Raw genomic sequence first — 26,919 nt, 5'->3', positions numbered from 1 at the left:
TGGAGATACTGTGCCCATCTCCCTCCTTCCCACTCCTCACCCCTCCAAATGCCCATAAATTGTTTTAACTGGTCTATAAAGTTACTGAGGAAATTCTACGTTGGCATTCAAATTCCTTAGGGACCCCAAATCATGAGAGGTGGACTTTTCAGGTCCGAGATGGAAAAGTGCCCAACTAGAACCTACCACATTGAAGGTGGTCATCCCAAGACCCTAAACCAGAGAAAGGAAGCCTGCTGAGCTGCGGCCGCTGGAATCTACTTCCAGAACCTTCCTACCGCCTTATTTTTTCTAACAGACAAACCCGGCCTGTCGCAGGGACTGTTCTTGAGTTTTTTGGTGGCAATAACTTTTACATTTGAAAGATTCCAGAAAGGGGCTTTTTTTCCTGTTCAGTTTGGCAGTTTACTCTATTTTTTATTTCTTTCTGGAAGTCTTTATCAAACTGCAGACAAAGGGTGGGACTCAATTCTGCCCAAATGTGGGGCAGATTAGAAGAGGTGTCGCCTGGTCCTCTCGATCTGGGCGTGGCGAGGGGGCACTTGGCAATCTGGATGCCTCGGGTGAGAGAAAATGATACACACAGTTAACACTCTTCCTCAGTCCAACCGTGTAATAAAGAGGCGTAGACGAGGTTTGACCAGGACAAAGAGTAGTCGTTGTGACGCAGTCCCAAATGCCCACCCTGAGAACGTCAGTGAGCCCAGAGGGGCCAGTTCTTTTATGGTCTACACCACCAGACCTTGAAACCAAGAGCTGAGAAGATCGTGCTCTGGGACTCCTCCATGTTAGAAACCGGTCTCACTGAATCGGTGACACAGCTAATGGGCTACCAAGGCAGCGCTGACTCTAAGTCCCTCTGACTCTGCTTCACAAATGTAACTTGTCAAAGCCTGGCTAACCACCTTTCCCCCATGAATCTGCCACTCTTCCCACAAACCTGTTACTTCCCAAGCCAGAAGCCACCAAGCCATCCTAAGCGGCTGAGTAAGGAAGCCTGCTGAGCTCCCTCCTGGCCTCGCCTCCACCCACCCGCCACGACCGGCCCCTGCCCTGTTCATTCCTGACATGGACTCCTGCAGTGGCCTCCCCTGGTCCTCCAGCCTCCTGCCATCCACGGTGGGGACCTATCAAACTACAAATCGAACCAGTATCCTGTGAACAGGATTCCTCATGTCTCCTGACTGCCTTGGATCAAACCAGTAGCTTACCAGGAAGAGGCTTCGTGTCTTCTCCTGTGACCACCCCCACAGTGACAGCCACTGCTCAGGAACCTGCTCTGCCCTTCGTCTGTCCGGCCTCCCTGCTCCCGGGGCGACACTCCCCTCGGCCTCCGGGACAGCGCAGCCCCGCACGAGCCCCCGTGCTCCTCCCTTGTCCCTGAACAGCCTGCGCACACGTCCTTCACGGTACTGTCGTCCCCGCCAACCTGTCTCCCCGAACATGGTTTTTATTTTACTGTCTAGGGGTCCCCACACTTGGATCAATAAACCTAGGAGGCAATCGGTAAACGTCTGTTGAGTGACTAGTGACAAAAATGCCCCACGTGGCCTTCATCAGACAGAAGGAGGCGGGTGGCGGGGGAGCTGCGCACTCTCCACTGGGAGGTCCCGAGGCAGGGGTCCACCCACCGTCCCTCGTGGGCCAGGAGGGGGCTCAGCGGGTGCAGAGCACGGGAGGGGAGCCCCTGCCGCAGCTGCTGCTGGAGCTGGAGCGTCGGCGAGGCCGGGCAGCAGCCCGGCTGCCTCCCGGACGCAGGCACAGGATCCTCCCCAGCAGGGGACGGAAGCCAGGGAACAACGTTCCTGTGGGCTCCAGAATTTGCCACAGGCCTGTGCTACCCAACTGGGGTCCTTGCGTGGTTGTTCATGGGTGTAACCCGGCAACGTGGCAGCTGACTCACGCTAATTTCGGGGCCGGTCAGATTCTCCAGGGCAGGGAGAAGGAAGACGGGGACACCGAGGGGAATCCTGAGCCCACCTGGACGGGGGAGCGCGCCGGCAGCGGCGAGGTGGACCGATGCTCTTCCCCGTTAGGGGTTTATGGGAGGTTCCCTTGCACAGCGCCTGTGCAGGGAGAGGGCTGCCACCGAGCCCCCACTCCCTTCTACCTGAAGCCTGGTGTCTGGCCACGGGTCCTGCTTGGGCGTCTCAGGCATGCGCCCGAGTGGGAGGTGACCGCGCAGGCGGTCCCCGCTGTTCCCCTGCACTAAACACCCCGCAGCCTCCCCGCAGGTCTTCAGCCGCACTTGCAGCCCAGCAGCAGCGGCGACCGCTTCACAACAAGGGGACAGCTTCGGTGCAAGTGATGTCAGGTGTTCCGATGTCCCCAGTGCTCGGCACCGGCACACAGTGAGTGCCGCCCTGCATCCGCGTTTCTCAAGCAAGTCCTCGCAGAGCTGAGTCGGCGGGGATGGCGGCGGCACCGCGTCCTTGCAGGATGCAGAAAGACTGAGGAAACGCTGCCAGTGCAGGAACAGGCAAAGCCCCCCGAGGTTCTCTGACTCGGCCCCTTCACTTCATGGCCCCGGAGGGCCCCAGTCCAGTGACCACTACGCCACATTAGAGTGGGGGAGCACAGGCTGCACCGGCCACTGGCCAACTACCCCGCCGTCCATAAATCACCCCAAGGGTAGCACTGCATCGTACTGTGAAGTCCTTCTTGATGAAAGAAATCTGACATTAATTCTGAGTAACCTCCATTAAAGAAGAGTGAACAACTTTTCATAAACTATGGATATTTCTTGCTCTGTGACATTCTTACGCATGTTTTCTGGCCCAGCATGGTTTGGGGGATATTTTATTTATTTTTTCTCTCATTTATTTGTAAGTTCTCTTTGCATATTAAGGAATCTAGCCCTTTGTAATACATTTTCCACATTTTTTTCACCCTGTCTTTTGTATTTAGATCTTGTTTGTGGCATTTTTGCTACACAGAAATTTTTATATAATTCGACTAATTGATCATTTTCCTCTATGGCTTCTGAGTTTTGTATCTTAATTAAATAGGGCATTCCATTTCCTATTCATCTATTTTCTCTTTTATGGTTTCATTATTTTACATTTAAATCCTTGTTCCATTTTGAATTCATCTTCTCTCATTATTTCCCTGATGACTAGGTGATTATCCTAACACCACTTATTGAATTAGCCCTTTTAACACTGATTTTAAATACCATCTTTGTCATATACTAAATCTCCCTATGTATTTCACCCCATTTCTTGGTCGCTACACTGTTCATTGATCTTTCTGTCTATTTCTGTGCCAGAGCTATATTGTTTTATTACTGAATCATTAAATATATATATATATATTATATTACATATAATATCTGCTGGGATTAGTCCCCTCAATACTATTTTTGCCTGTTTATTTTTCTAGATGAAATTTAGGATTATTTTGTAAAATCCTTTTTAAAAGGTTATTTTGGTCATTTAACTGATATCTTAGTGAATTCAGTTTAATTTAGAACAAACTGATATTTTTGCAATATTGAGTTGTCCTATCCAAGGAAAAAGTACAAGTTTTCATTTATTTGAGTATTCTTTCATGTCCAACAGTAGTTATAAAATTTTACCTACATAGGTCTTGCATTTCTCCCTAAATCCATTCCTAGGATTTAATTTTTTTAATTTTAAAAGTTATACACACCCCAAAAAAGCTGATTAGTAGAAATTTTAAATTTGTATTGCTATTATAAAGAAGGGTTTAACCCCTATCTGATTTTCTAATAAGGAAGTTATTAGTTGTGCATAGGTGAAGAATGGTTACTGTATTCTGATAGTTATTAGTTATTCTAATAGTTATTCAATTATCCAGATATCTTAGTCTTCCTAATCCTGCTAGCAATTGAAGAAATTCACAAGAAAATGAGGATCACAACGTTCATACATCAGACTGGCCAAGATGAAAAAGTTCGCCAGCACACCGCCGTGCTAGTGTGAAGAGACAGTATTGTTCATGCACAGCTGGTGGGATAACCACATGATGCCGAAGAGTTCATGGAAGGTTAACTGCAAACAACCATATCTTCTAAGTTTTCAGGTACTTTGGAGCAGGTGCAGAAAATTAAACACCTAAGTTAAGAAACAAAACACCCTGATGCTAAAAACAAGGAGACGAAATGAGGACGACAACACCCCTGCCATCCTCATGCTGCGTAACAACCATAACTAAGCCCTCTCCAGACAACATGAATCTTTTAGGGCACCATTTCTCAAAGTGCATTCTTCAGCCCACCTATACCAGTGATTATTTGAGGCTTTCACCTCAAATAATGAAGATCTTTAGAAATGAAGATGTCTGTACCCCAGACCTACTGAACCAGAATGTCTGTTGGGCAATGCCCAGAAATCTGCATTTTAGCAAGCTTCCCAATAATTCTTTATGCATTCTAAAGCTTGAGAGTAACTCTTTAGGGAGTGGACTGTAAAGTGTTGAGTTTGATACTTTTTGCACTCTAGTCAATTCATAATCTGACACTACGAAGCCAAGAGTTCAGAAATCTATGTCAAGATGACTATACCTAGGGCATGACATATATATTGCTCAGGCCCCCATTTTATAGTGAAAAAATAAAAGAACAGTGGACTTGTGAGCACTTTCTAGAACAAATCTGCTGGTGGTTTATGTGTGTTCTAACATGTAAATTATATTTCTAAAATACCATAACAGCAGTAACTAAGCATTTTAAATTTGGCCAAACTCCTGGAACATAATATTTAACAACTCATTTTTAAATGTTTGCTCTATATCTTTACTCTCTCCCCCAGCCACAGCCACCTGTCAAGGTCAAGCTTAAAAGACCAACTGAGCCAGCCACGAGTAACATGCAACAGTGGGCAGGAGCTGGCTGTTATATGTCTGGTGGAATTATTTTTGTCAAGACCATCCCACGTTTGAGGTATTCTAGCCAAAAGCAATGGAAATCACTCACAACATTCCATCAAAATCAAGCACAGGAAAGCTGCAAGGTGCTTGCCAAGGCTCTGTGTGCTAAGAAGTAGATTCTCACAACATGTTCCCTAGAGCACCCAATGAAATGAAGAATCAGAGTTTGCCATTAGCTCATATTCTCTCTAAATATCCAAGATGTCTGTGTAACACTAATTAAAGCAGCAAAATCTGTTTAAAACGCTAGTTCTTATAGATACTAAGATTGATTTATCTGGCAGGTAGAACTAAAACTAAAATGAACTTCTTTTAAAGTACGAAGAATAATTACTACCTTCACAGTAAATATTTAATAGGACAACAACACATTACAATGATCTAAGCACTTACGGATAAAGCGCTTGACATGTGTACCCTGGGAAGAATTTTTGTTCCCAGGGGGCCTTGCTTGCTTAATAATGTCCTTAAATGCTACTCACTGGGGGCCAAATTCCTGGTGTCAAGTTCAAACAAGCAGTGTCAGGTTCTTGCCACAGACTTAAATGGGTTCTTTCTCATGGAAAAATATCAGAATTTAGAATTGAATGAGGACTGAGCAGAAAACATGGGCTCTCTAGGGCCTTTGGCCATCCTTTGCCTCTTAATGCCCCTTCTCCAGACAGAAATTTAGGCTCGTCCTGAAGGAGCCAGAGAGAACCACTAGAAAGAGTTGTTAGCATCAAATCCTCTGATCGGGATCAAGCCAGCTGCCACGTTCTCTTCTGATAGTTTGGAGATTACTCTCCGTTACAGATCCTGCTCGTCCATCTTATGAGGAGCAAGATAGCAGGACAGTCAAGAACACAGGCTCTGGAACAGACTCTGGGTTTGAAGCTGAGCCTACACCCTCTGAAGAGCAGGTCCTGGGACAAGCTCCTTAACTTCCCTGTGTCTCAGTTTCCTCATTGATAAGATGGGAGAATGATAGTAACTTTTTCGTAGGGTTGTGAGGATTAACATAAACTACTTAGAATGGTGTCTGACACACTCAGTGTGGGTCGGCAATGACGATGATGATGATGATGATGAACTTGTATTCAGTCTTCTGCCTAAGTGACAGAATTCAAATCAAATAAGTAAAAATCATGCCATCTGAAAGTAATCACTGAAATAATTGTAGTTCTTAACAGAAATTACTACAAAATGCTGAAACTTCTGGGCAGGACGTGACATGAAAGTGAAAAGATTACTCTGTCTTCTAAGAAAATCTCCAGGAACAAAAGCTTACTGCTCTGCTTAATCATACAGAAGTTGATGACCTTTTAAAATATCCCTTCCCCATCCTCCAAAGAAGGTTAGGATGAGGCCTGTGGTCTGAATCAGAGTCAGAGGCATCAATATAAACTTATGTTTATCTTTTTTTTTTTTTTCCTTTTTTGTCTTTTTTACTGACTGGTAACGGGATCGCAACCCTCGGTGTCACACCCGTACCGAGGACCGGCAACGGGATCGTAACCCTCAGCGTCGCGCCCGCACCGCGCTCAGCCAGTGAGCAGGAACCGGTCTCCACATGGGATCCAAACCCTCGGCGGGAGCGCCGCCGTGCTCCCAAGCGGCGCACTCTCCATTGCGCCACCGGGCCGGCCCAAACTTATGTTTATCTTAATATAGATTCAGATGGATAAATATAGAAATAATTATAGGTACTGTGTGTACACACATATACTTCCTAGCTCTGTTCACTGAGGGCCTACAAGCAAAGACATCCCAGTAATGACAAGCACACCTAGTGCCCAGATCTTGGTTTTTAATACTGTTCTCCAATAAAAGGAACCAGGGCTCCTCCTTGGAGAGATGGCTGACTCTAGGACTGAAGGTGAAAAATACACACGATAAACCTGGAACATCTTGTTATGCCAAAAAGTAAGGAAGTGCTCAAAAAACCAAAATAACAGGCATTTGTCAAAGGGACACAGGAGCCAACAGAAAGAGCTCCCAGTGGCCAAAGCTGCAACAATTTGAGTGACAAAATAACATAGTGCTGCATGATAACTTGCAGCACAAAATAAACTCAATCTTCACAAGACCATAACACATCCACACCCACACTATAAAATCTCACAAAATCTTCTCTGAGGGACTTTTAGGGCAGCAAAACTGTCCTGTATGATACTATAATAGTGAACACATGCTATTACACATTTGGAAAAACCTATAGAACTGCACAATACAAAGAGGGAACCCTAATGTAAAATTAAGTTAATAATAATATGTCCATATTGATTCATAATTATAACAATAACAAATATACCACACTACTGTACCATGTCAATAATAGGAGAAACTGGGCATGTGGGTCGGGGGAGGGCATGGGAACTATTTGTACCTTCTGCTCAATTTCTCTGTAAAACTAAAATACCTATAAAAATAAAGAAAAAAGAACAAAAGGAGTAAAACAAACTAGTGGAAATAAAAATTAAAAATTAAAATCTTCTCTGGGACCAACAAATATTGGTGTGGGGAAAATAGGATAATTTAGTCAGGCTCCCTGACATTTCTTGTAAACAAGTCGTGTGCAGGTGGAGTTAGTGCGCATGTGCACCCATGTATCTTTCTAGTTAACTGCTTTTGTGTGTTCTGCAGTTTGTGAAGCAGGCTGGCACAGAGAGCTTGCTTCTAACAATAAAGCATGTTTACTCTGCTGGCAGCTGCTTGGTTTCAGTTTTTCTTTGGACTTTGCCGGCAGCAATTGAATTTTGGGGTTTCTCTGTGGACCGTTTAGCTCATAGTGTTGTGTGTGCTGAATAAAGACTATTCCTACTTCATCCAAGGCTCCAAGGACCTTTTTGCCAGTCACCTAGCTCATAGACCTGCATGTGAAGGGTTTGTGAACGGGCTTGAGGGGTCTGTGAGCTTCAGACCCTTAGCAGTAGCTCTGTAATTGGCGTCGTCGGCAGGATTATGCCACAATTGGTGTAGTCGGCACAATTCTGAGCAGGTACAGGAGCCAAAAAGCCATTGGAGAAGGAGGAAATGTGGCTACTTTTGAACATGTGCCCGGTGGCCACTTTTCTGCTGACTGGAGCCTGGCTTTTGCTCACTCTGCTGCAAACTGATCAAGATTTGAAGCGGAAGCAGAATTGTTGGTGGATGACATATAGCTACTGGAAGATAAGAAAGCGAAAAGCAGAGTTGTTGGAAGCATGGATGAATGTCCTGGAAGATGACATGCAGCAACTGGCCACTCCAGCCTCTCATACCGGGGAAGACAATGAACCCACTGGTGAGTTGGGGGAGACCGTGCGTTCCCAGGCACGATCTGTCGTGCCCCAGAAAGTGAAACACGAACAGCCTATGGGACTGGGCAGACAACCAGTGGGCAATCCACAGGTGACCCAATTTACCACCTATGTCCCATATACACAGGTTGAGTTAGTTGACTCGGGGAGACAGTTTCAGCAGAAACAGGGGGAGACCCTGGCTGCTTGGCTGTTGTGGTTATTGGACCTAGGGGTGGATAGTGTGATATGCTCTGGTGAGGAGATGGAAAAATTGGCCTCCATCACCATGCACCCATCCCTGAGGCAACGGCTGCAGAATAGCCACAGGTACGTGCAAGGGCAGGTAATCACTCCTTAATGGAATGGGTGAGTGCAGCTGCCTGAACCATGTGGGCAAATGCTGGAGAACTGCCAAAGATTGTTAGTAAACGGCAAACATATGCTGAGTTGGTCCAAATCATTTGGGAGCTGGGGATGCTGCAGTCCATGTTTAATGTGAACACTTGTGGCTCAGACGATCAAAGCTTTACAGGCAGCATGAGAGACATAGTGCTGCAAAATGCCCTGTCAGCATCCTTTGGGTCACTGATGGCCATACTGGCCCCATACATTGGTCGTCCTATACATGAGGTAATGAACATGATAGCCAGCTTGGGTAAAGTAGAGGACAGGAGACAAGCAAAAGGGGTCTGAAAGGTGGCTAAGACCAAACCCCCAAGAAATACTCGGGATTTTATCCCAAAGGGACCAAGCAAGACCAGCCATAAGCAGATGTGGCTTGACATGCTTGCAGCAGGGGTTGATAAAAAGAAAATTGACCGGCAGCCAAATGCAGTTCTGTTTGCCTTAAGGCAGCAATTGCGCCCTGAACAGCGTTTCGCTAAACGTCTGGAAACAGGTAACAAGGTATGTTCAGTGGATTTAAAAGATTTTTTGGTTGTTCCCGAGGAGGCAGATGAAGTGTTCCGTTTTGATTAGGGAGCAGGCCAAGGTGCTCGTCTTTTGGGGATAGGCGAGGACCGGAGGCTTCATGTTGAGTTGGCAATGATGAAACTGATGCTCTGGCTAAGGTAAGGTGGCTGCTCCAGCAGCTGATGTGGCTGGGTGGCTACGTTGAAAAAGGCAGCATGCTGGCTGCAAGACCAGGGGGTCGATGGCTCACCAGGTGCCACATAAACCTGAGAAAAAAATGCCCCCAATGGGCAGATAACTCATGTGAGAGTGTCACTGACATGGTGGCAGGTGGATCTTCTGGGACCACTGCCAAAGTCAGAGAGTTATTGGTCTTCAGTTTGTATGGCCTTGTAAGGCCCCAGACCAGGTTAAAACACTGTGAAGGCATTGAATAGCCTTATGGCCATGTATGGCCGGCCTGTAGTCATAGAGAGTGATAATGGAACCCACTTTACTGGACATGGGGTTCAGAGGTGGGCCTCCCAGTTGTCCATTCAGTGGAAGTTACATGTGCCATATCATCCCCAGGCAGCAGGAATGATTGAACGGTACAATGGCCTTTTAAAAAAGGGAATAAGGCTATCTACCCAACCCCCATCCCCGAAGGGGTGGACACAGCAGTTATGGCCAACAGTCAGAATTCTAAATGAGAGACCCCGCAAGGGTGGCCCTCTCCAGTGGAAGCTCTGTTGCATAGGGCTGCAGCACCTATACAACTGTAAGTCACTACTAAAGATGAGCTTTTGAAGCCAGGATATGGAAAGAATGGAAATATTCTCTTACCGGCCCCAACTGGTTTGCAACAGGGACAGACAGTACAATGGGAATGGCCTTGGAGAATAAAAGCCCCCATATACGCTGGGTTGGCTTAATAGGGCCTTGGGAAAAGGATTAAAGGAAGGCTTGCAAGTTTCACCTTGGGTGACAAGTACCTGGCCTCCTTTAGGAAAGGTAACATGGCCTGAAACAGATAAGTGCTCTATTCTAAAGGGCACATTTGTATTATCATTATGGCCAATTATGAGTTCCCCTATACTGTTACATGTAGAACCTCCAGATCCTACAGCATTAGCAGATATAGTATGGTATCATAAACCAGGTAAGACACCTATTCCTGCAACTATCCTTTCTCAGGATGGCAAACTGGCATGTATCTTACCAGAGCGGCAAGAACTTCCCCTATTGGTACCAATAACCCTGTCTTTTTGCCCATAGTGTTCTGGCTGCAGGCACTGCATCAGAGTCGACTGGGTACATACTAATGTTGGCGTGATCATCTACTGAATATACACTGAACTTCACATCAGTATTACTACAGGATTCCCATGGAAAATCACACCAATGATGACTACTAACTGGACATGTGCGGCTAAAGGACAGAAATACAGGACAAGCCTTAAGGACAAGGCTTAAGCCATATCGAACAAACAATAGGTTATATAAATAAAAGGGTCATTTATCCTCGCTAAGGGAACATTGTGGATTTTTAATGCATAGATTGTACAGAGAGGGACCCTGAAGGGGTGGATTGTGGGGAAAATAGAATAATTTAGTCAGGCTCCCTTCGCTCAGGTCTGGCTGGGGGGGTCGAGCAGCACATTTCTTATAAACAAGTTGTGTCTGGGTGGAGTTAGTGTGCATGTGCACCCATGTATCTTTCTAGTTAATTGCTATTGTGTGTTCTGCAGTTTGTGAAGCAGTGCTGGCCTCTAAACATCTAACAATAGAGCATGTTTACTCTGCTGGCAGCTGCTCAGTTTCAGTTTTTCTTTGGACTTTGCTGGTAGCAGTTGAGTTTCTGAGTTTCTTTTTGTACTGCCCAGCCCATAGTCTTGTGTATGCTGAATAAAGACTATTCCTACTTCAGCCAAGACTCCAAGGACCATTTTGTCCAGTTAACTAGCTCGTAGACCTGCGTGTGAAAGGTTTGTGAACGGGCTCGAGGAGTCTGTGAGCTCCAGACCCTAGCAGTAGCTCTACAAGATTCCACACCATAAGTTTGGACCATTTATCAAGACCTATGATTAAGCTGTAATAATTAAGTCAGTGTTGCACTGATATAAGGACGGATAAATAAGCCAATGGAACAGAATAGAGCCCCAGAAACAGATGTGTACACATACGACACATGATGTATAACTGAGATGGTATACAACTGAGGTAGTGGGGGAAAGAATGTACTTTACAACCAATCATGCCGAGACAACTGGATATGTATATGGGAAAATGAGGCAGAATATATAAAAATCAATCACGAGTGATTTAAAGACACATAGGAAGGGCTGGCTGGTTAGTCTGCTTGGGAGAGCACAGTGCTGATAACACTGGGGTGAAGGATTAGATCCCCACACCAGCCAGCCACCAAAAAAATAAAAAATAAAAAAAGACAGGAAAACTAAAACCGTAAACCTTGTGAAAGACAATTAATTATAGGGAAATATCTTCCTGATCTTGGGCGTATAAAAAGATTTCTTAAATAAGCCTCCTCCCCCAACCCCCACAAAACAAACCACAAAGGAAAAAATGGATAAATCATGTTACATAGGAATTAAGGACTTCTAAGGATGAAACAACAACATAAAGAGATTGTGAAGATAGGACTTAAGTTTGAAGATATTTTTCAGCACAGACGGAGGACAAAGGAATAGTATCAAATATCCATATTTTTAAATCCTAAGAATAAACAAAATTAAGGTAAACAACCCAAAAGACACTTCACATAAGAGGAAACTTGAATGACCAATACACAAATAAAAAGCTGCCAACTTTATAGGTAATTAGGGAAATGCAAACTGGAATTACTATCGGATATCACTACACACCCTGAATTCTCACAACACTAAGAGTCTGCAAGAATACAAAGCAGCAGCACACTACAACACATTACTGGTATCCACTCTGTAAAACTGAGCTTGCTCACACTCTGTGACTCAGCAACTGAACTTACATACCCCAGTCGGAGAAATGCTTACACTCGGCACTGTGAGATCCAAGAAAGAATGTTCAAGAAGCAAGGTTCATCACAACACAAACCAGAAATGACCCAAACATCCACCAACAGTAGAGTGAGCAGAAAAATTGTGTTACGCTCATAAAATAGAACAGTATACAGCAATGAAAGTATACAAAACACAGCTAACGCCCATGGGGATGGACCAGCGTGCTGAGTACAGAAAACAAGTCATCTCACAATACATAAAGTAGGATTCAGTTTACATAAAGCTCAAAAACAGGCAATTCTAAATCCATTGTTTAGAAATTCAAACATGGTGTAAAGCATAAGGAAAACAAAGAAATGACTGTCACAAAAGTCAGGATAGCAGTGAGTTCTGGCTGGAGAGAAGGGGACACATTGGGGAGGGAGGCTCTGGCATAGTGACGTTGCTGCTCATTTTATTCCCATGTTATTCTTTAAAATATACATAAATGTTTTATATGTATTTTGAGAATATTTTATAATTCAAAAAAGAAAGAGAGATTCCAGATGCCTTTGCTGGGCTCTCTGGGGGGCTCAGTTTTAGCTGCCCCCTCCTGCTTTGATGTCGGCATGCACGTCAGGCTTAGCTACACCCAGCAGGGCATCAGGAGGCAGAAACGCAGGAAGGCACCGCCCAGAGCACCAAACACACGTTCCACAGCACAGACCCTTTCCTTCCTCACCATCTCACTAAAGAAAATGCTGTGTGCATTTAACACTTTCCATCATATTTCCAGATCTTCTGGTGGCTTTTGTTGTTCTTTGGCTTATGTGCTTTTAGTATTTGGAATAAACTGCATTTTTGTTATCTACCATCTCAAATTCCGATAGTAGGTTTGTGTAATTTTTAAGAAACTCCTATACCCATATCTATCTATCATCTATATTATTTTAATTTATCAATATACAATATAGTTGATTTTTGTACCAATTCCTCCTTTTCCTCCCTCCCTCTCCCTCCTCCCCCCCATCAACATCATATCTGTTCACTTGTCTTAACAAGATCAAGGAATTGTTGTGATTGTTGTGTCTTCTTTCCCCCTTCCCCCACTGTTTGTTTGTACATTTACTTATTTATTTTTATTGGCTCCCACAAATAAGTTGGAACATGCAGTATTTCTCTTTCTGTGCCTGTCTTATTTCACTTAATATAATTTTCCTATACCCATTTTTGGCTCATTACCAAGTCTAGAACGGATTTTGGAGTCATACATAAGAAATGAAAACAATTTAATTTATGCATTCTTAGTTTTAAAAAAATTATTTTTAAATATATTTTAATCTCCTAAAAAAGTCAACTTATCCAAAAATGAGAAACAGGAGATGCCTAGTGGCATTTTGGACTTGGTTGATGTATACTGTGGGAAGCTGTGGAAGGTCAGGACCACCCTACTTTCCAGCAGATTGCACAGGAAAACTATATGACTTGCATACTCAGTCAGGAGTCTAGAATGGCTCCCACAGTCCACCTAGAGGGTGGCAAACAGTTTCACCTCTCTAACTGGTAGTGACTACCTGAAGCATCGTGTTAAGAAGGAGCCCAAGGCCACCCCCAGGCTCAGGAGAAAACAGTGCCCTGGCTGATGGCAAGAAGGGAAGCTGGAGGCAGGAGCTCTCCTGGCCCGGCCCATCAAGCCCGGCCACGCTGCACCCTTGCAGACCACACTGTCCTCTGTCTTCTGCACCCTTCCCGAGGGCAGAGGATCAGGAGACATTCTCAATGGCCCTGCCCCATGGCACATGCCAAGCTCACTCCCACCTCTGGGCCTCTGTCCTTGATCTTCCCCCTTCCTGGAATTTCCTCCCTCCTGACTCATCGGTAACAGCCCTGGTGTGACACCTGCCATCCGTGAGCCTTTCCTAATCTCACTAGATGACTCTGGACTTTCCCCTTCCTGAATTCCTTCATCCTCTCTGGACTGCACCATACCACTTGGAACTTCATTAAATATAGTCTCATATTGCTCTGTAGATACTTCCCCACCCATTTCTTGGCTCCCCAGATAGGAGTAAATAGCTCTAAGGAAAATATCTTCTTCTCTTTTCTTGCACTTACCATAGTACTTTGCTACACACAAAAGAAGCACCAAAATTTATTTGCTAAGTGAATGACTGGGAACTGATTGGACAAATGTCTTTCCTCCTACCCTACCCTGTTTCACTCCTATCCCCAGACACCCTCTTCTAGGTGTACAACCTCTACTCCAGGAAAAAATCCTTGACTCACCGGCAGCAGCCCCACCAATCTCTCTCAATGTTTCTCTAAGAGACACCAGAGTGTTGACGTAAGATCGTAGAGACCATGATTCCACACCTCAGAAGAGGTAAGTGCATGCACGAATAGTCCCTGAGTATCCTGTGGGTTGTATTTAAGGGGGCGGGTGGGGGTGGATTGAAGGAATCTTGGGCAGAGGAGGCCAGTGACAGCACAGCCATCTCAAGGTCACTGCCCACCACCTGCGAGAAGATTCCCCCATTTCCCAGCCCGTGTCCATCATCACGGTTGTTGAGTAACTTTCCACTGCTACGGCTTGCAAAATTAAAGGAATTAGGCCTGAGGGGCCTTCTCCTGTTAGTGATTTCTTTGATCCCTCCCTCACCATTTCTGATTCATTCACGGCTCTCAATGTGGCAGTGAGGGGTCGAATTCCAATGAAATGCCAACAGGAGACCCCTGAGATTGGACAGTAGTTCAAGTTAGGTTCTGTTAGGCAAAGACCAATGTCCAAATCATCAAGAAAGGCAGGAAGAGTTCCAAATTTGGGAGAGTCCAAGAAGATTTGCGTAGAGTCAAGAATTCAAAATCAGGAAAACAAGATCATGCAAAGGAAATGCAGAGCTGGAACCTGCGATGGGCAAGGGATGGGATGGAGTAATTTCTCCCAAGACATTACCTATAATGGTGGCTACAGGTCAAGGCTTGCTTGTAAGGCGGATCTTGCTTGTAAGAGGAAACATGAGGGACTAATTCTGGCTAAAGGGCGATAGGTGGGATAGGACATCCTGTTCCTACTCTAACCTTGACACACCGGAGTATCCTGGCCCCATTGCCAATGAAAACAGATGTTTCCTGCAATACCTACAGCTCCTTTCATGAATGTGCCACAGCCAGGTGACCCTAACCCCTGGCCCAAGCCAAAGATAACCAAGTATAGGCTGGTTATAAGGGAGTCCAACATTCCAGGAGGCGGCTGGGTGGATACAAGACGCTGGCCGACGGGGGAGCTTCATATCAGTTACATGGAGGTGAACTTACTCTATCACATCCTTTCTCCTGATGATTATCAACGTGAGATGCACAAGAGGAGGGGCCAGAGAGCAACGGGAATAATTCCGAAGAGGTGGCAAGGTGAAGGGCGCTACTTCTGGATCCTGAAAGCCGCGCCCCCGTGTCTGCTCTGCACGAGGCCTGAAGGGCGGGAGCGAGGTCCAGGCTGGTCTGGCCTGCAGTCGGAGACCTGGACAGATGCTGTGACAGATGCGGGGGCTTCCTCATCCTTCTCTACCATAAACTCCTGTCGCCCAAGGCAATACTTTTCCAAGTATGACCCTTGGACCACTTGTAAAAGAATCTCTTAAAAAACGCACAAATCCACACCTCCCTCTCCTATTGAATCAGAATCTCTGGAGTTTAGATCCTGGACTCAAAATTTGTAACAGATGCCTTACGTGATTCTTTTGTTCCTGAAACTTTTTAAACCACTGAGGCAAAGTTACCTATTTCTTTTCAAAATCCGATTACCCCACTTCTTCTGCCAGGCCCAGAATGAAGCCATGCAGTCTCTTGCTGGGCTCCCCAGAATTTCTGCGAAGAAAGTTTCTCTTCTATCTAGACCCCAGGCCATCTGCCCTCTTAGAGCATAGAACCTTGAATTAGCCCCATGCCTTGTCCAGAAACGCGGTGACCGGTGCTGCTCCGGCGGCGTGCTAGCTTCTCCTGTCATCTTGACCAGGCAGGTTGCTCGTCTCCTCTCCACGCTGCTGATGCTCAAGTCAACTGATGCCCCAGGTCCTGCATACTCAGTTCAGTCGAGGTTTTTCTTATTTTCTTTTACCCCTGTATGCCTCTAAAATGTCCCCAACTTTGCAACCCTTACCCCAGCATCAGCAGACCGTGGGGAGAAGGGAGCAACCAGGTCCTGTTGGGAACTGACCACTCTCCACCCTGGGGGCTGTGACCAGAACTTCTTCCAAGGCAGGTCATCATGGGGAAGAGAGGAGCAGCAGGAGGAAGAGAAGTGACAGCCCTGCCCTTTGCGAGCCCAGGACAGTCTCCCCACACGCCACTTCACCTCCCCGCCTTGGATTCAGAGAGACACATATTACTCCGATTTTACAATAATAAGAAAAAGGTCAGGAAAATCTCTCACCAAGATCAGGAGCCTAAGAAAATCCTAACTAGAAGTCCTGAATTTACCTGACCAGATGCCTCTGAATGCCTTCCACTTTAGGGAATGGGGCGGACCTTAATATCAGCTCACGGAGCATGCATGGAAATAAAACGCAGCGACTGCTGAACTCAGATGTCTCAAGTGGGCTGAGCTAAGTTCAGAGAGCGAATTCCACTTTCATTCCAGCATACTCTCAAAATACTCCAGGCATGGCTCCTCCTAGGGACTGACAAGCTTACACAAGCAACGTCTGCTAGATGAGATCAGGTTCCACACACACACACACCCAAGCACACACACACACACACACACACACACACACACTCAGATCTACATACCATCCCTCTACAACCCCCGGTGAGGAATCAAATAGAGCCTTTTGGGAGTTGCAGGACAGCAAAATATTTTGGGACTGGAGTAAAAGAAGGTCAAGCTCTGAATAAGGACTGGGGCTTAGAGATTTGCCCAACTCCCCAGAGAAATCACCCCAGCAGGCAGAATCTGGAGCAGCCAGATTGGCTGACCAAGAATCGGTTTCCCCTGCCAGGGAAAGGTGTCAGCAGCAGATGTCCATTAGGTTCCCAGGCCTGATCATTTACCAGACAATTCCTGTCTCATGGGAGATATATATACTCTAGACAGAGACAAATATATTAGGCTTTCCCTTTCCCTCTTTTTTAAATGAGTTTTTAATATAGTCAGGTGCCACATAACGACGTTTCTGTCAACAACTGACCACAGATACAATGGTGGTCCCATAAAATTATAATGGCCATACCATATAGCCTAGGTGTGCAGCAGACTGTACCATCTAGGTCTGTGAGAGCACACGCCATGATGTTCACACGACGACGAAGTGGCCTGATGCATTTCTCAGAACATATCCCCTTCATTAAAGGACGCATGACTATATAGTTGTCCTGTTCTTCTTTTGTACATTGGCTGTGCTGGAGATTGTTAAACTCATCATCTGTATTCACAAAACTTTAGTCAAACATACCCCTCTTTGCAATTTCTGCCATATGTGTTTATATATAATATTATAATATTCATATATAGATTTATACAAATGTACCACTGTTTGAATATTTATTATTTTTATCTCAATCAATTCTTTGTTAATTGATTTTTTTATTGAGATAACTGTAAATTCACATGCGGTTATAAGAAAGAATACCTGTATTGGTCAGCTGTAAAAAAATTTTAAATTTAAAATTAAAAAAAAAAAAAAGAAAGAAAGAAAACCAAGAGATTCCTTTTATACTTTGCCCAGTTTCTCCACATGGTCACATTTTGCAAAACTATAAAATAATATTACAAACAAGATGTTGATATTGAAACACTGTATCTTATTTGGATTTCCCCAGTTTGACTTCTACTCACTCGTGCGTGTGTAAGTGCACATATATTAAGTTCTATACAGTTTTCTCACCTGTGTAGATTCACGCGTCTACCACTGCAGATAAGACACTGAGCAGTTCCAGCATCACAAGGAGCCCTTATGTTGCCCTTTTATATCCACGACCACCTTCCTTCCCCTCTCCTGTCCCCATTGCCGCTAACCATAACCCCTGGCTACCACTAATCTAGCCTCTATTTCTAAAATGTTTTCATTTCAAAAATGTATATAAAAGGAATCAGACACCATGAAATCTTTGGGATTGGCTTCAACCACTCAGAACAATTCCCCTGAAGACTCATTCAAGTTTCAAGTATTGGCAGCTTGTTTTCTTTTGTTGCTGAGTGCCAGGCTATGATAGGGATGCACCAGAGTTTGTTTAACCATTCACTTGTTTAATCATTCACTTGCTGAAGAACATCTGTGCTGATACCAGTTTTGATAAAGTGTCTATGAATATTCACATGCAGGGTTTGTGTGAACATAAGTTTTCATTACTCTGGGATAAATGCCCAAGCGTGTGATTGCTAGACCATATGGTATTTGCACGTTTAGTTTTATAAGAAACCGACAAGCTGCTTTCCAGGACGGCAGTGCCAATTTTACAGTCACACCAGCCATGAATGAATGACCCAATTTTTTCTGTATCCTCACCAGCATTAGGTATTGTCACTGTCTTTTATGCTAGCCATTCTGATGGGTCTTCTAATGATGATGAACATCTTTTTGTATCATTATTCATCATCTTCATGTTCTCTTTGATGAAATGTCTGTTCAAGTCTGTTGCCCATTTTCAAATCAGGTGGGGTTTTTTACACCTTAAGTTCTGAAAGTTCTTTAGTAGCCCACATACCAGTCCTTTGTAGATATCTGGCTTGCAAGTATTTTCTCCCAGTCTGCAGCTTGTCTCTCATTGTCCTCATACAGTCTTTTCACAGAGCAAATGTTTTTCATTTTGAAGAGGTCCAATTTATCATCTTTTCCTTATATGGATCATGCTTTTCATGTCAAGTCTAAGAACTCTTTTCCTAGCCCCAGATCCTAAAGATTTTCTCTTAGTAGTTTTTCCAAATGTTTTATAGTTTTACATTGAAGTCTATGACTCATTTTAGATTAATTTTTATATAAGCTTGCAGTTCTTGTTTTGCCTATAAGTATCTAATTACTCCAGCATCATTTGTTACAAAGACCATCCCCTTCCTCCTTTCGCATCTTTGTCAAAAATCAGTTAAGCATATTTGTGTGGATTTATTTCCAGGTCCTCCATTCCGTTCTGTTCATCTATGTGTCCACCCCACTGCCAACACCGTACTGTACTGATTACTGTACCCATATTAGTAAGCCTTAGTATAGGATAGAGTGATTCTTTCCATTACATTATTCTTTGTCAGTGTTATTTTAGCTATTCTAGTGCCTGTGCCTTTCTATATAAACTTAACAATAGGTGTGTCTATGTTTACAACAAACTTTGCTAAGATCTTCATAGAAATTGCTCCTAACCTATAGAACAATCTGGAGAGAATGAACACCTTTACTATGTTGAGACTTTCAATTCATAAACACAATATTTACCCATTTACCCAAGTCTTATTTGATTTTTTTAATAAGCATTTTGTGATTTTCAGCATACAGATCCTATACATGTTTTGTTAAGTACATACCTAAGTATTTCCTTTTCTTTGGAGCAACTGTAAAGGATATTGCACTTTTAAATTCAGTTTCTGCATATTCATTGTTAGTATATAGAAATATAATTTATTTTTCTGTTTGATCTTGTATCTTATGACTTTGTTGAACCCACTTATTAGTTTTAGAAGTTTTTTTGCTTTATTCCTTGGGATTTTCTATGTATACCATCATGTCGTGTGCATAGATCAACTCTTTTAACATTTTAAAAGAAATGTTTTATCACCATCATAAATGGAACACTAGTATCAGTTGTCATAAAAAGGATGTAATCCTAAAAAATAAATGCAATAAAGATAAAATATAATTCAATTCTAGCTATATATAGTTGTCTGCAGAAGGCCCTCAACCTTAGGCTCCTCAACCCATTTCTCAAAAGGAAAATAGCAAGTATAAAAAAGAGGTGACACAAACTTACTTGCTCACATGGAATATCCTCCAGGTTAGACCATATGGTAAGCCATAAAAATCTCAATGAATTTAAAATAATTAAAATCATACAAAGTATGTTTCAGATTATAATGGAACTAAATGAGAAATCAACAGTCAGAAACTTGGAGAATTCATAAATATGTGAAAATTAAACAATACGTTACTAAATAATCAGTCAGTAAATAAATTAGAAAATAAATTAGAAAATATTTTGAGATGATTAAAAACACAATGCACCAAAACTTACGGGATGCAGCCAAAGCAGTGCTTAGAGGAAAATTTATAGCTGTAAATGCCCACTTTAAAAAATCCCAACCTCCCTCCTTAAAAAACTAGAAAATAAAGAGCAAAGCACACACAAAGCAAAGAGAAAAAAGGAAATAATAACGATGAGGGGGAAAATGAATGAAATAGGAAAAAAAGGAAACATTGTTTCTTTGAAAAAGTCAGCAAAATTGACAAACTTTCAGCTAGACTGAATGAGAACTGAGAGAAGACTCAAATTTCTAAAATTAGAAATGAAAAAGGAGACATCACTACTGACCTTAGAGAAATTAAAAGGATAAGAAAATACTATGAACTGCACAAATAAATCACATAACATTTAGAGAAGAATTAACACCAATCCTTCACAAACTCTTCTACAAAATAGAGGAAGGAACACTTCCTAACTCATTCATTGTATCCCTGATACCAATGCCAAACAACGACATTACAGAGAAGAAAATTACAGACCAATATCCCTCATGAATATAGTCAAAAAAATCCTTAACAAAATACTAGCAAGCCAAATCTAGCAATGTTTAAAAAGGATTATGTATCATGGCCAAGTTCGATTTATCCCAGGAATGCAAGGTTAGTTTAACATCCAAAAATCAATTAATGTAATACGACAGATTAAAGGACAAAAAAACTACATAATTATCTCAAAAGATGCAGAAAAATTATCTGACAAAATCCAACGTTCATTCATGGTAAAACCCTTCAATAAACTAGGAATAGAAGGGGAACTTCCTGAACCTGATATCGAGGATCTAAGTAAAATCTACAGCTAACATTATACTTAGTGGAGAAAGACTAGATGCTTTGCCCCTAAGATCAGGAAGAAGATAAAAATGCCTGCTCTCACCACTGTTAGTCAACATTGTACTGGAGGTTCTAGCCAGGGCAATTAGAGAAGAAAAAGAAATAATAAAAGGCACCCATATTGGAAAGGAAGAAGTAAAATTGTCTTTATTCACTGATAACATAATCTTGTATATAGAAAACTCCAAAGAATTTACTAAAAAACTACAACTAGAACTAAAAAATGAGTTCAGTAAGGTCATAGGATACAAGATAAACCTACAAAATCAATTGTATTTCTATACACTAGCAATAACCATGCCATAAATGAAATAATACCATCAAGAAAAATCAAATACTTTGCAATAAATATAGCAAAAAAAATGTAGGACTTGTACACTGAAAATGGGAAAACATTGCTAAAAGAAATTAAAGACTTATATAGAATGGAAAGACATCTCATGTTCATGGACAGGAAAACTTAAGATTGTAAGATGGCAATAATACCCAGATTGGTCTCTGCTAAAGCCCAGTTGCCATGTGTTTGTTTGTTTTTGCAGAAATTGAGAAGTGGATCCTAAAATTCATATGGAAATGTGAAGGACCCAGAATAGCCAAACAATCTTGAAAAAGAGAACAAAGTTGGAAGACTAGCAATTCCCAATTTCAAACTTAAGACAAAAAGCTACAGCAATCAAACGGTATGGCACTGGCATAACAGCAGACATGTAGATCACCTGAATAAAATTAAGAGCACAAAAATAAGGCTCAACATTTATGGTCAGCTAATCTTTAAAAATTTGTAAAGTGACCAAAAAATTCAATGGAAAATAAATCTTTTCAGCAAATGGTGCTGGGGCAATAAGATATCCACATGGAAAAAGATGAATTTGGATAAATATCTTACATCATACACAAACATTAACTCAAAATTGATGAGATACTTAAATGTGAATACTGCACTTTGTGAGTTTATGAGTTCCTCAAAGCGTTAAACGGGGTTACCATATGACCCAGAAATTCCACTCCAAGAGAAATGAAAACATACATCCACACAAAATTTGGACATAATTATTCATAGCAGTATTTTTTACAATAGCCAAAACCAACTCAGATGCCAACTGGTGAATGAATAAATAAAATGTGGTAAATCTAGACAATAAAATATTATTCAGCCATAAAAACGAATGAACCACAACACAGACAAACCTCAAAAACATTACGCTAAGTGAAAGAAGCTAGTCACAAAAGACCACATATTGTATGATTCCATTTATATAAAATATCCAGAAAAAGCAAATTTATAGAGACAAAAAAGTAGATTCATGGTTGCCAGGAGCTGGAGAGAGGCGGAAATTGGGAGTGACTGTAAGTGGGCATGATGTTCAATGTAGGGAGATAGAAATGTCTTAAAATTAGATGTGATGATGTTACACAACTCTATAAATATACTAAAACTCACTGTACACTTAAACTAGGTGAATTTTATGTTTGTAAGTTATCTCAGGAAAATATATAAGATGTTTACAAATTAGAAATTTACTAGCATCAAACTAGTCTTTCTCGTTGAGCCAATCAGAAGTTTGAGGGAGAACTGCAGTAAGGGATGTCAAATGAAGGGAGTCACTTCATTGTAGTGTGGTTCGATAACAAGTGCCATCTAAGATAACATTGTGTGTAACAAAAGATATAAATTCCGCACTTTAAACCACAACTGCAGGACCTTGGGGAGCCACATTCAGAACTCACTGAGGCCAAACCAGAGGAGAAAAGATATTACCCAGAGAGCCAGGAATCATGGATTGTCTCTCATATGGGATGGAGGGTTGTGAGTGAATAACTGAAAGTGAGATGGATGGATTACATCAGCTGGGGCATTTGGAAAACTGCATATAGAGGGACCAGGGGGCACAGACCAGACCACTCGCTGAGGAGAATGCTGTACCAGTGCATGAAAGGTGAATTCCATCCTGAGAAATGGAGTGTCTTTAATTGTTGGTAGCCAAGCCAACGTGTCGCAGCAGATACGTTTTGTCTGGCCAGGCTACACTTTCCTAGGAAGTGCCCTCTTCAAGACTTCCCACCCTCTATTCTCAAGGTTATAGTGGAAAATATCTCGTACTACCTAAATCCCCTCCCTCAGCCACAGGTACCTGTCATAATGTGGGGAAATCCTTCCATGGCATTTTAGACATGGAAGAGAGAATGCCAACATCTCTCCAGACATGTCAAATATCAGGGCTAAAGGCAGCCCGGGTTTTCACCACATGGATACCAGGACCTTCCAATAAATTCCCCTTTTTCCTGAAATTAATTTCAATTGGGTTTCAGTTCCATGTAACCAAGAATCCTAACCTATACCATACAAGTCCAAATCACTTTCTGCTGAAGTTCTAGTCCCCCGGCATTCCATAATGCTCGTATGCAAAGCTTGATTTTGCTTCACGGTGTACCATCAGCACCACGATTAGGTGGTGCTGGACAGCAGCACCGTCTCTCAGCAAAGGCTGTCTCTGCTCGCCCACGACCCCTTCCAGTGAGAGTACTTCAAGCAATTCTGCTAGGAATAGCAGACAGGCCAGCTGACTCAGAACTACAGTAAAGAAGGGAGATTCCGAACCAAGTCTGGGCAGTTTAAAGATTTGTCCAGCCTCCAGAAAAACAAATGGCTAAGTGGTACTCACATCCGTTATTATAAACCAGCCCGGTGCCATGTGATATAAAGTTTTTGAAATCCCAGAGAAACAGAGCAATTTATCAAATGCCATGTCAAGAACTTTTGCAAGATCCATTTTCACTGTTTATTTATCTTTGGTTTAATCCTATTTGGATTAGCAAAACCAGAAGCATGATGTAGTTGTCTTTATGAAAATCAACTACTGGAATTCCTGGGAATTAAATTAACCAAGAGAATGAAGACAACACAAATTCACTATTTCCTTTTTTCTAACATATTTAGTTAGTAAAATAGTTAGCTTACCAGGCTAGATAAAGCTACTCTCAAGTCTCTAATCCATGTGAACTCTCTCCAGGTAAAGGAAGTTCAACAATCCATTGTCACTGGGGGAAGCCAACGTGTTCACAGACAATGAATACATCATAGTGACATTATAGACTTGACTATATCCTCAGGTTAAAATCGACAACTATAACGGGCAGGGATGCTATGGAAAATATTAAGAATTCTAATAGTTATTACCATATGGAAGTGTTACTAAAATTGTGCTGGTGATAATAATGATAACAATGGAAAAGTTAACATTCAAAATAATAAAACAATCTAGTTCAAAGATATCCAGAGTCAGGGATGTAACTGTGCTATGTATAGGAGATTTGATTTCAATATTCATGACCGTATGGTCCATCTGATTTGCATTTCCCTATCATTTTCCCTAATTCCACTCTGATTGAATAAATACCACATTGTGAATGGCCATCAATTAAATTATTACACTGACAGCAGACATAACAACAAAGGCATAATACCTTTTTACCTGCAGACATTCAGGGCTGAAGGATATGAACTACACACAAAAAATTTTTAAATGCATCTTACCTAATATCTGAGAGATCACATTTGTTTCCAGCAATAGCCATTACAATGTTTTCTGGACCATGTTCTTTCAGTTCTTTGACCCATTTCTTCAAAGTATGAAATGAATCCTAAACCAAAAGTGTAAATGAATCATTGGAAAGACCTGTCAATATTATATTTCAACCAAATAGAAATGCAAACTCAATTCAATTTAATGGAGAAAAATATTTTTAGAAGACTCACGCAGATTAACATACTACCCCTATCTAGGCACAAAAGTTAACATTAGTTAACTTATACTTAAATAGCCTATTAAAGGTCCTTTTTCTAAAATTAAAACTTAATGAAATTAAGAAAATCATATCAGTAATTTTCTTCTATAAATAATATTTGCTTAAAACTATAGGCCCGACTCCACATGAATAAGGATAACAGGACTAAATGAGTGTTCACACCCATGTCAGGAAAGAAATATATATTTTTAGTGTCCTGTTTTCCTTTCGGCCCTTCACTCACAACTGTCCACCAGGAAACAAGCCAAGAAAGACAACACACTTAGAGGTGGTCAGGAGCTTACGGATGGAAACTAGGCTGGATCATTAAACTAACAGTCTCAGCACAGAGTCAGCACTCCAGAGAAAAAAGTAAATAATTCAACTTGCAGGATTGGGGAAAAATGTCATCATACCACTGCGGCTATTTGTTGATGGATATCCTACAGCCTCAATCTGATAACTAAAAATATATGTATATTGTTTATACACAAACACACACACACACACATATATATATACACACACACATATATAAACATTATCCTTGGCATTTTAAGTAACATGACTAAAACGCTAATAGAAAATAAGTATCCTATAATTATAAAACATGCAGAACTTAAAGTAATTTTCCTTTTCTTAAGAAGCTGACATTCTGGAGCATAGAATTAGGAGGCATGACCCTTCCTCTACAAACAGTCAGTTTTAAAAAGGAATGTTTATTGTCGTTTATTTAATTTAGCAGATCAATCTGAGGTGCTTCGTTGGGTGAAATAAACTCAGTGTTCACTATCCCCGACTACCACACTATGAAATCTCATTCCAGGATGCTGGCACAACTCAAGCAGTGAGTCTCTGCTTTGGTCTAAGACAGACTCACCATAGCTGGTGCCGAACTTCTAAGGAGGAGTCCTTACCTGTTTGGTAATATCATATACAATGACAGCCGCAGCAGACCCTCGGTAGTACATGGGAGCCAGTGAATGGAACTGTTAAAGAACAATGAACAGTTTCAGGCCACTGTGAACAGGTTTTACGCAATCCCAAATTAAATATAAAATGTTTATCCTACATCACCCTTACAGGATCCCTAAATTCCCCCTAGAATTTTTCCAGGGTTCATATTAGATAATAAATTTTCCTTCCTGCCTGCACATATGTTTGTGGTTTGTAGACCATGAAATCTACTCATGGACAAAGACCAAAAACAAATTTTATTTTATCTATTTTTTTTTTACTGAAACATAGATGATTACACATATTTGTGGAGTACAGAGTTGAATTATCAATACCTGTGAACAATGTGTGATGATCAGTCAAATCAGGATAATTAGCATGTTCATCATTACAAAACATAACCATTCTTTGTGACCATTAACCAATTTCTCACGAACCCCTTCCCTCTTACCCTCCCCCTTTTCCACCTTTAGTAACCACAGCTCTGTTCTTTCCTTCTGAAAATTCAACATAACAATTTTTATTTTAAATGTTGCCATCCTGTGAATTTTCTTTTTTCTACTGCNTTCAACATAACAATTTTTATTTTAAATGTTGCCATCCTGTGAATTTTCTTTTTTCTACTGCTCATCATTTATCCCATAAAATTGACCCAGGGCAATCTCATTAGAATTACACAGCAGTAGAAAAAGACGTAAGCCAATGGGAGGAAAACAGAACACGGGCAAAGATCACAAGACCCTTGCTGAGCCGTTAATGAGCAACGCTGCAGCAAGGGCAGCCCGTCCTCAGGCCTGGACGGCTGCCCACTCTCCAGTGCACAGCTTTCTCACCCACCTAAGGGCTGCGAACACTGAGATATTAGATGATCCTCATTCCACAATGTTAACAAAGCAAGTATCACCAGTTACTAGAGTATTTATCCCCAAAGAGGACAGATAATCATTATCAGAATACATATATTTATCCATATTTTGGAGAAGGGTCCAGTCTTAATTTGCATCTTTTTTTAAATTAAAAATTATCTTGGGCGGGCTGGCCCGGTGGCGCACTGGAGAGTGTGCCGCTTGGGAGCACGGCGGCGCTCCCGCTGAGGGT

General features: G+C 42.1%; 1 protein-coding gene across 1 annotated transcript in view; it reads right to left on the bottom strand.

Annotated features, from left to right (window-relative positions):
- RAB31 (RAB31, member RAS oncogene family) overlaps window positions 1–26,919 on the bottom strand; it is a gene marked incomplete at its 5' end in the record, with an annotated part of 71,591 nt that overhangs the window by 17,548 nt on the left and 27,124 nt on the right. Inside the window, 2 exons of the mRNA XM_008582850.1 lie at window positions 24,614–24,720; window positions 25,782–25,853. Coding sequence (XP_008581072.1) covers window positions 24,614–24,720; window positions 25,782–25,853 — 179 coding nt within the window. The remainder of the gene's footprint in view (window positions 1–24,613; window positions 24,721–25,781; window positions 25,854–26,919) is intronic.

This window comes from Galeopterus variegatus, unplaced genomic scaffold (genome assembly GCF_000696425.1).
Source record: "Galeopterus variegatus unplaced genomic scaffold, G_variegatus-3.0.2 Scaffold2738, whole genome shotgun sequence".
Classification (NCBI taxonomy): Eukaryota; Metazoa; Chordata; class Mammalia; order Dermoptera; family Cynocephalidae; genus Galeopterus; species Galeopterus variegatus.
This window is presented reverse-complemented; position numbering and strand designations above follow the sequence as displayed.